General features: G+C 35.2%; 2 protein-coding genes across 4 annotated transcripts; one reads left to right on the forward strand and one right to left on the reverse strand.

Annotated features, from left to right (window-relative positions):
• The first annotated feature begins 329 nt into the window (after positions 1-329).
• LOC142177452 (transcription factor RAX1-like) lies at positions 330-1,614 on the forward strand. The gene is made up of 3 exons (XM_075246169.1): positions 330-615; positions 742-871; positions 989-1,614. The coding sequence occupies exons 1-3, from the start codon at positions 477-479 to the stop codon at positions 1,482-1,484; spliced, it is 765 nt and encodes a 254-aa protein (XP_075102270.1). The 5' UTR covers positions 330-476; the 3' UTR covers positions 1,485-1,614.
• A 409-nt stretch (positions 1,615-2,023) lies between these two features.
• On the reverse strand, positions 2,024-8,306 carry LOC107828441 (vacuolar protein sorting-associated protein 32 homolog 1-like). Of its 3 annotated transcripts, none has more exons than XM_016655742.2 (8): positions 8,166-8,306; positions 7,895-8,011; positions 6,562-6,661; positions 5,210-5,295; positions 5,014-5,105; positions 4,370-4,484; positions 4,100-4,289; positions 2,024-2,312 (listed from the first exon to the last, which is right to left on the reverse strand). In XM_016655742.2, the coding sequence occupies exons 2-7, from the start codon at positions 7,964-7,966 to the stop codon at positions 4,104-4,106; spliced, it is 651 nt and encodes a 216-aa protein (XP_016511228.1). In that variant the 5' UTR covers positions 7,967-8,011; positions 8,166-8,306; the 3' UTR covers positions 2,024-2,312; positions 4,100-4,103. The 3 variants fall into 3 exon arrangements, with proteins under 3 accessions (XP_016511228.1, XP_016511229.1, XP_016511231.1); XM_016655743.2 differs by having other exon boundaries at positions 7,895-8,008; positions 8,166-8,304; XM_016655745.2 differs by having other exon boundaries at positions 8,128-8,235.
• Positions 8,307-9,786: the final 1,480 nt, after the last annotated feature.

Genomic DNA, 9,786 nt, shown 5'->3' on the forward strand with positions numbered 1-9,786 from the left:
GTATATACATAGTAAAAAAACATAAACTAACATGTCAAGCAAAGTGTCAAAAGTAAAATCTTTTTCTACTCTGGTGATGGAATCATGTGGTTTCAACATTTCGTTTTCCTAATGTCATGTGACCCCTACTTTTTCTTGATTTAAAGAATTAGTACATACTAAATCATAGTACTAAAGTCATGCTAAGCTTTACCTCAAGCTACTGACCAAATGAATATTATTTTTCCTCTTAGCAATATCAAGATTGAAGAGGCAGCCACCAAAAGTATTCTCAATTTACATAAAGTGAAGAAATTAAAACTCTTTTAAGTGCATGTACTATGATTTTATGACTCTTTCTAGATTGTCAGCATCCTCACCCCAACATCTTACCTAATTTACCCTGCCTCTTCCTATATAAATATGTGCTACAGTCATAGACTCAGTCCTTTGCACACTCAAAAGTGACTTAAAAAGAAGTTTGTAGGGCAAAAAACATGGGAAGGACACCTTGTTGTGACAAGACAAAGGTGAAAAGAGGACAATGGTCTCCAGAGGAAGATGAAATTCTCAAGAATTATATCCTCAAATATGGCACTAGTGCTGGCAATTGGATTACCCTTCCTCACAGAGCTGGTTCTATTTCTCTCTTTCTTTCTTTCTTTCTTTCTTTCTCATACACACTATATATATTATGTATATAGCCTTTGTTCAACACTAAAGACTAACTTATATTATATGTGTGCAAATTAATTAACGCAGGCCTAAAGCGCTGCGGCAAGAGTTGCCGGTTAAGATGGCTGAATTATTTGAGACCAGATATCAAACTTGGAAATTTTACACGAGAGGAGGACAACATTATCTGCTCTCTCTACACTCAACTTGGAAGCAGGCTAATTCTTGCTCTTTCAAAACCTGATTTTTCCCTTTTAACTTTCCCATTTTAATAAGTAGCATTTTTAGTATTTAAGAGTGACCCCAAGTTTTAAATTTTTTATTGAAATTGCAGATGGTCTATTATAGCATCTAAGCTACCGGGAAGAACAGACAATGATGTGAAAAATCATTGGAATACCAAATTGAAGAAGAAGTTACTAACACCAAATGCAAACAACTTTGATGATAGCAAACAAGTTTTTCATTCCTCATCAATGATACCAAAAGAGGAAGAACAACAAGCAGCCTATTCTCCAATACAATTTCCATTTCCAAATTGGGACTCTGCTGGATTCAGTAGTATTCTCAATAATAACAAAAACATGGTTCAACATGACCAAAAACAATTTCCTCTTTCAAGATTCACTCAAGACTATTCCAAGATTTCGACTTCTCGAGAAGAATCGATGATTTTTGGATCTTCATCAGTTGAAATGCATGAGAATATTGATCTAGCATGGTTTAATACATTTGAGGGGTTTCCTATGGGTGATGAAATTATGGGTGCAGGCATATGGAATCAACAATCAGTTCTTGAAGATATTGATTTTCCAGTCACTTTCAGCTGATGAATATGTTGGAACTACAATCTCAAAAAACATAGAGTTGACATTAGTCATTGAAATGTAAAATTAAACAGGAGGGATTAAGTGAAAACACTAATGTAATCTCTCATTTAGTATTTTAGATGATAAGAATTATGTGAAGTTTGATGTCAACTAGAAGGAAACATGAGAAATGTACAGCATTGAAAAAAAAAGGGGTGTTTCAGATAGTTTTTTGGAAGTGAATTTCTACTATTTTGTGGAAACCAAAAATGAAAATGAAGTAAAGAATATAGGAAAAGAACAAATCTAGTTATTAGCGAGAGGGTCGTATAGAACCAAACTTAGGAAAATATAAAACCATTTCAGCGAGCAAGACTTAATAGTAATTAGGGGAAGTATAATATTGACTGTCTTGTGCTTATTTTTGCCATGCAAATGAAGGTGGTTAATTTGATCAATGCTCACAATCTTTCGTTTCCTCATTTTTTAAACACTACTAGTTTCAATCATCTGCAATAGCAATAAGTAACTCCTAAACCTTTTAACCTTTGCAAGGTAAGTTTAATTAGCATCGGAATATTTCAATTATAAATAATCAAGTCATGAAAATTCATTAAAGAGAATTTTATAACATCTTTTTCATATTTCACGCAAAAGTAGCATGCTCTTTCCCACTTCAACTTGATATAGAATTAAACTCATCTGCTGTCATTTACACATTTACTTTTGATCCTGCATGCATGTTACGAATTCAACATGAAGACTGGAGGGAGAGTAGAGCCCGACGTATAATCCTCCACCATAAGAATACATCACATCTTTACACTGTCTCGTGGTAGGCAACGAGAACTGCAAAAAAAAACACCAGACAAGGAAGCAGTCAAGAAAGTTCAAACGCCAACCACACAAAATCAATCATAAAGACTGCAAACGTTCCAGCTGCATCATTGCTTGAAATTGCATCTAAGAACATGAAATCCAGCGAAAATGCATAACACAGTCCATCGATCGTGACTTTACTGTCATTTAAAATGTAAACAACTTTGTTGAAACACATCACATCTACATGACCAAGACAATATCTGATATCCAGTTGGCATCTTGAAAGAGTAACTAAAATAAATTGGCCAAAATACAGGACCACTATTTGCTGGTTAAATTTCAGAGAGATTCTTTGTATTCTATGATCTGTTTATGGTGGCACTAAAGGTTCCTTTTCCTGCTCTTAATTGGGTTAACAAAGGGGTTGAGAACGAACAGAAATCTTTAGTTGGTTCTCAAGAGTCGAGAGTGGAATGACGTTAGCAAACTGATAAGCGAATAGGAAGGCGGCTGATTGCGTCCTACACGCTTATCCTAGTATCCATATCCAGATATGAAAGTCGAACACGAGTCGAACAATTTCCTTTCGAGTAAACCAGTTTGAATTGGCAGACATTCATATTATGCTAAGCCCATTTTGAACATTCCTTTGCCTCAACTGACGTCATTCAAGTTAGAAATGTAAGAGCCATATCAAATTAATGGATCAATAACCGACATAAAGGTGATGAAAATGGATATTAGTTAATAATGAACATTAACCCCCCCCCCCCCAACACACACACACACAAAAGTCAACCCCCGACTTAGGGACTACGGCTACTGCAGTCTGCAGGCACCACAAAGGAAAAAAAATGAAAATAAACATAAAACTGGAAGTGTTTTCAAATATATTTAAAAATTATAAAAATAGCATGTTTCAGTTGTAATCAGTGTTTTAAAAGGCGTTTCTTGGGCAAGCCCCAGGGCGAGGGCCGCGAGGCGCACCGAAAATGCCCCGAGGCGATGGTGCGGGGCGAAAGTCTCAGGAGGCGTACGCCCAGCCATTTGGGGCGTACACCCGGGCGTTAAGGCGAGTTTTTGCAGTGAGGCGTAAGCCCAGGAGACTTTTTCAAATTAAAATAAAATTTGTTGAATAAGTCCTTAGTAAATACTCAAATTCTCAAAAGTCAGCTTGTAATTAATCAGAAGTTTTAAAAAGAACTGAAATATCAAATTTAAAAGTCAAGACTTTTTTTTAATTGCTAGAAGCCCTAATTTATGGTCTTCCTAATTATTTATCTTGTACGCTAGTATGTTACTATCTCCCAAAAGCAACGAACGATTTTTTTTTGCAAATCCAAAGAAAGCTCCATTTTCGTCCATAGCAGCGATTTCAAAGTTCAAATTGCAGGTTAGTCATCCTTTTTGTTCCTCATGTAGAAAACTTTATTCTTTTCAACTCAAGTTACTTGTGCTAGTAAGTAGCGTATAAGGATTATTTTGACTAGTTATTAGTGGGGATTGAACACATCTATATATATTTTTTACTTATTTATAGTTTTCTTCAATTTTTATGCAATTTTACTTATTTAAAAATATTTAATGTAATTATATTATTTTATTAAATAGTAAAAATTAAATACCCATGAGGCCTACGCCCCGTGCCTCGAGGCTTACGCCGCACCTTACGCTCATGCCTTTTAAAACACTGGTTGTAATTTGCCCGTGTAAATAGCAATATATCATCAGGTATTCAAAATTTTAAATACACAAATCAGGATTCCTAGTCTGAATACTCGGGGGGCAACATAGGAAATCGAATGGGAAATGACCTGTTCAAAGAGCCATTTCAGCCTGCAAAGCAGCAAGCTCATCTTCTTCTGTCTTCTGAGCAGCAGGACGCACTTGTTGCCTACCAGCAGGTACATTAATTGGCGCGACAGGAGCGGTTGTAGCTGGCTGAAGGAGCTGCTCCTCCAACTCAGCTCCTTCCAGTTCTTCAAGCTCTGCCTCCAACTCATCCTGCAAAAAGATACAGGTAAATTCTTGTTCCGAACGAGTGAAATACAACTTATACGAAGTTAGGAATAATCCGAAGATACTTCATCAAAATCAGCAGCTGAACCAATTGGTGTTGCCAATGCTTCCTGAATCAGTTTCATATTCTCTGTTTGCTCGTTGATCTCATCCATGGTTTTGTCGACATCATCAATATTCCTGAAAAAACAGAATATATTAGTGCATATCAGGGACAACCCCAAGTTAACAAGGATAACCATGAACATAACAACATACTGAACTAATTACTAGCAAGTAGTGGAGATTATCCTGATGAATCAGAAACACTAGGTGACACACACAGAAAACACGACATGTAAGTGTGGGGATGAGGGAACTACACCCTTGCATGTGCCGACATAGCATATGGCAAGACGGCAACTCGTAACTAAAAGATATAAAGTGTTATGGAATTTAAGATTAGACATCCATTAAGATCACGCTTCAAAGAGTAAACCTCTGCTGTGACTCAATAATGACAGACTATATCTTGTAAATCATGTAAGAACATAACAAGATAAAGTCGATGCTTTAACATGCATCAAGGAAAAAATTCTTATTTGAAAATCTCTCATTCCTCGCTTTAATCAGCCTGTATGTTTCTACAGCTTTTCTCTGCAAAAGCTGTTTGCATCTATAGAAGAAAAGAGCAGTAAATAGCACTTAACATGTAGCATATACAACTTACGTTGCCTTCTGCATAGCTTTCATAGCAGCTGCTCCAGTTCTTAAAGCATCAACAGTCTCCGTTGTGGCTTTTGCACCTTCTAACATTATCATCTGAAACCAAGACACAAACAAGTGAATTCAAACCATGTCTCTTCATGCTGGTATGATAAGTTTTGGTGCAAAGATTCCAAGATGTACGAACACATGAAGAGCACCTGATCATGAATACGCAATTGAAAGTTTCCAAGCTGCTCAATTTGCTGCTCATAAAGCCTTTTCCTTTTCAAACATTGTATTGCAGCTAAAAGAGAAAGAAATTCGTTACTGCTGTAAACAAATCAAATATGAAAAATTTAGCAAGGGAAAAATGTTAAAAAATACGAGAACATAATTCACATCATCATCCTATAACACAGTATGTCCTCGCAATGCTAAGGCAGTGAAAACTGAAAATCCATGTACATGAGCGAGAAACATAGCTGCTTGACATATCCAATTTCCCTCTATCATCCGTTGAAACTCAAACACAACAGACTAGCTTGAGCTGGCATGAGCAAGTAAACCATGTTTGTTCCTTTTCTTTAAGGTAGAAATATATCCGGTAAACCAGTAAAATGGAGCAAGGTATCCAGACTTTCACCAGATCAGCCAGGATCAAATGCAGTTTCATAGAAAGCATCTCTAAGCTTCCATCATGCTCTAATGAGCTCTTTCAGAGGAAATGCATTATTATCTTTAACTATTTACCTGTTCTAACATATCTCCAAAAACAAGTCAAACTTTTATTGCCAAGTGTGTCTTGCATAGTTGTTTCAGATGATTTGGGTCTGAACACAGCAAAATAGCTTTCAGGGGATTCATACAGCTGACCCTAATGTTGTATGGAATTGAAGCCACGTTGGTTGATCGATCATGTATTGCATACTGTCTATAGCATGAGAAACTGCAAAGATAACACTTGTAACCTACTAGGTAAGCCAAAGGACTAAAATCTCTCCCTATTGCACAATAACTCTCCTAAGCTTTAACTACAAAACTTTCTTTTGAACCATGCCCTCTTTGAACAAAAAAAGTAGATAAAATAGTTAGAGATCAAAAACGCATATCAACAGTAGTAACTTTATTTTCCAGTTTGTTCCTTACTTCGAATTGGCTTAGTTGAAACATTAAGTAGAACCTTAATTGGAATTCTGAAATGACAAGGACCTCTAGGAATAACCCCGTTATTTCTACAAATTATAAGATAATTTTTCACCTGTTAACCTAGCAAGTTCACCATACATAAACTACTTTGTCTCACACACAAAATATAATCAAATCATCAGATTTGTCTGATATTACTCGATTCTAGAGATCATGCAAACACATGGCAATAATGGACATTAAACATCCAGCAGTTGATCATACATGCAAAAGAATATTTTTCATAGTATGTCGCATCCTTAAGTGCATTACAGTAACATAGACCATAATAAAGCAAAAATCTCAATGTAAAAAGTATCCATAACTAGTGAACTACATAGGATGGAGAAATCTCATCTTGTCAATGATTTTCAATAGACCATACCCCTTTTGTTTTTCGCTCTAGTAAATTCCTTAGCTTTTTCAACCTCACCAGCAGCCTTCTTCAGTAAAACTTTCTCCTTTTTCTCAAGCATCTCAAGAGTCTGTGCAGAATAACCAAAATAAAATGTAAGCTCTTTATTATTTACTTGAAAATTTTAAATAAGCCAATAACTTTGGCTGAGATTAACAAGAAAGAAAGTTATGACAAAACCAGTCTACAAAATGATGGAGCAAACTAGGGGACAGAAGATAACAATCAATTTCTTCACCAAAATAGGTGGAAATAACGATAATACAAACCCCTTTGGTTCTAGCTTCGCATTTGTCTTCCTAGATCAAATAAGATGGTCCAAAAGTAAGCCATGCCTGAGTTAAGAATGAAATAACATGAATAAATGCCACCAACATATTTGGCAAAGAGCCCACACCCTTTATGAACTTGCCCCCAACTAAGACTAGGCCAAACAACTGCGGCTCAGAGTCCGCGCAACATAGATGAAAACTATCAAACTTTGCAGCACAGCTATTCTGGAAAGGGTAAGCAGTATGCAGTCACTCATTCTCTCAAATACAATCGGGTTGCAAAAAAGCCACCTGTAAAATCTATCATATCCGCCTATGGCAGCTAAAATCTAGCAGGCTCGAAATATTGTATATAGCCTCTGTCCACTATCCTTCCACCAGCAAAATGGAGGAGCTTCCCATCATTTCTCATAAGTTTGTATCTGAGAATAAAATAGAACTGTAAACCCATGTAGCCATACAAAGATCTGAAGCCAACTTGCTCTCTCCCAGGCTCTTAGGGTAGGAAGTCGGATGCTCTTGCGACAAAGAACATCATTAACACTCTTGAGTCAGTGAATTACATTAGATGGAACCAAATATTAACCTGCATTATGACTCATTATTCTTTCTTTTCTTCCTTTCGACAGATAAGACTGCAATAATATATACAATTTCCACAAAGGCACAAACTTTTAGTTCGTAGAGCAAACATAAACTAAACTGAGAGAAATAGATGATTACAACAACACAACATACAGAAGTGCAGGATTATAGCAAGTTCCTTTCTTGCAACAAATTCCACAAAAAAATCTCACATAACTAACAGAGCTACTATTCAATTCCAACTTTAACAGAATCCAGTTACACGGCATATTAACTATAATAATAGTATAGATAGCTAATACTTACTCCCCCCACCCCCTTTCCATAACCAGCAAATAACGAGATTTTTCATCATCATCAAACATAAAAGTGAAAATTGAAAGAGCCACAAATAATAAAAATAAAACAAAATCTAAAGTAGAAAACCAAAAAAAACAGGGTCATACCTCGTTTAGCTTGTCTAGTGTAGCTAGAGCATTTGTTTCTTGTTTAGGTTTTCCAAAGAGTCGGGGAAACATTGTTAAATTTTGTTAAAGCTTCAGAAAATGAAAATTATCTAACTGCTGCAAGAAAAAATTGGGGGGTTCATTAGATCAACTGAAAAAACCGATCTACACAATGAATATATGAATCTTGAAAAAAATTTCATGAACTTTTGCAAATAATTGTATATACATACAGGTTTGCTTTATTGAGAATAGAGTTTGATGGACTGACCTGAGAAAACTTGAGAGGTTGTGGAAAATTGGAAATTAATCAAATTTTGACTTTGAACTTTGTAAATGATCTGAGAAATTTCTCAAAGGAAATCAAAGTGGATTCTTTTTAGAAAAAGATGATTTAGATGGAAAAGGAGACGTCACTATTACGAGTTACATCCTGTCGTTTAAGCTGAAATAACAGACCAATAGAGTTTTTGTTTTCCTTTTTTCATAAATTACACTAAAATACTAAGTGGGTGTTTGGACATTAGAATTGTGAAATTCCGGAAAAAGTGGAAAAGAAAAATTCAAAGGAAAAATGTTATCTGAAAATTAGAGTTATGTTTAGATATTAATAAAATTTGGAGATATTTTTGAAATTTTTTGAGTGATAAAGTAAAAAATTTGAAAAACATCTTCTTGAAATTTTTCAAATTTCAAAAAAAATCTGAAATTCAACTTTAAGTGAAATTTAAAAATTTCATGGTCAAACACTAGTTTCGAAAAAAGTTTAAAAAAAAATATTATGGCCAAACGGGCAAAGACCCGAATTTTTTTATTTTTTTCGAATTTCTTTTTAAAACACGTGATTGTCCATGAAGTTTGTAAGTTTTTGGAGATTCTTCGAAAATAAGTTTTTTAAAAATCAAAAAGTGTTTTTGATCAGTTTTTAAAAATTTTCAAAATAACTTTTTCCCCACTCACTAAATTGTAATTTTTTTTCAAGTGAAATGTATCTCCAAATATAATTTCAAATTCCAAATACTATTTTTCAATTTAACTCCAAATACTAATTTTTTTTAAAATTTATAATTTTTATGTCCAGAAGCCTACTAAGACTCACCATGGATGATTGATCCCCGTAAATCAAACAATTGTGCCACTAATAATCAAATACAATGATGTTCTTCATACTTTTGTTATCAAACACTTAAAATCCTTTATATAATGAAAAATCTATAAAGTTAAGTAAGTAACTCTAATATACTTTTGTAACGACCCGGCCGGTCGTTTCAGGAGTTATAGCCCCGTTTTTCCCATTTCTATTTCCTTTATGCTCTTAAGCTATATTATGATATATCGGGTTAGTTGGTTCGGGTCCGGAGTGATTTCGTAGCGGAATGAGACACTTAGTCTCTTATTTAAAACCTTAAGTTAAAAAAGTCAACTGGATGTTGACCTATGTATAAACGATCTCGGATTTGAATTTGGATGGTTCCGTTAGCTCCGTTAGGTGATTTTGGACTTAGGAGTGCGTCCGGAATGTGATTTGGAGGTCCGTGGTAGAATTAGGCTTGAATTGGCAAAATTGAGAATTTGGCGATTTCGGTCGGCAGTGAAAAATTTGATATCGGGGTCGGAATGGAATTTCGTAAGTTGGAGTAGGTTCGTAGTGTCATTTGTGACGTGTATGCAAAATTTGAGGTCATTCGGACGTGGTTTGGTTGGTTTCGGCATCGGTTGACGAATTTGGAAATTTAGAAGTTCTTAGGCTTGAATCCGAGGGTAATTTGGTGTTTGGATGTTGTTTTGAGTGATTTGAAGGTTCGACTAAGTTTGTATATTGATATATAACTTGTTGGTATTTTTAGTTGAGGTCCCGAGGGCCTCAGGGTGATTCCGGGTGGTTAACAGAT

This window comes from Nicotiana tabacum, chromosome 23, assembly GCF_000715075.1.
Source record: "Nicotiana tabacum cultivar K326 chromosome 23, ASM71507v2, whole genome shotgun sequence".
Taxonomy (NCBI): Eukaryota; Viridiplantae; Streptophyta; class Magnoliopsida; order Solanales; family Solanaceae; genus Nicotiana; species Nicotiana tabacum.

Coding starts and splice junctions, on each gene's coding strand:
- LOC107828441 (XM_016655742.2), bottom strand. CDS start 7,966: ATGTTTCCCCGACTCTTTGGAAAACCTAAACAAGAAACAAATGCTCTA. Junction 5,296..6,561: donor TAGAGCGAAAAACAAAAGGG/GTATGGTCTATT, acceptor TTTCTCTTTTAG/CTGCAATACAATGTTTGAAA. Junction 5,106..5,209: donor AATTGCGTATTCATGATCAG/GTGCTCTTCATG, acceptor TCTTGGTTTCAG/ATGATAATGTTAGAAGGTGC.
- LOC142177452 (XM_075246169.1), top strand. CDS start 477: ATGGGAAGGACACCTTGTTGTGACAAGACAAAGGTGAAAAGAGGACAA. Junction 616..741: donor TACCCTTCCTCACAGAGCTG/GTTCTATTTCTC, acceptor TAATTAACGCAG/GCCTAAAGCGCTGCGGCAAG. Junction 872..988: donor TACACTCAACTTGGAAGCAG/GCTAATTCTTGC, acceptor TTGAAATTGCAG/ATGGTCTATTATAGCATCTA.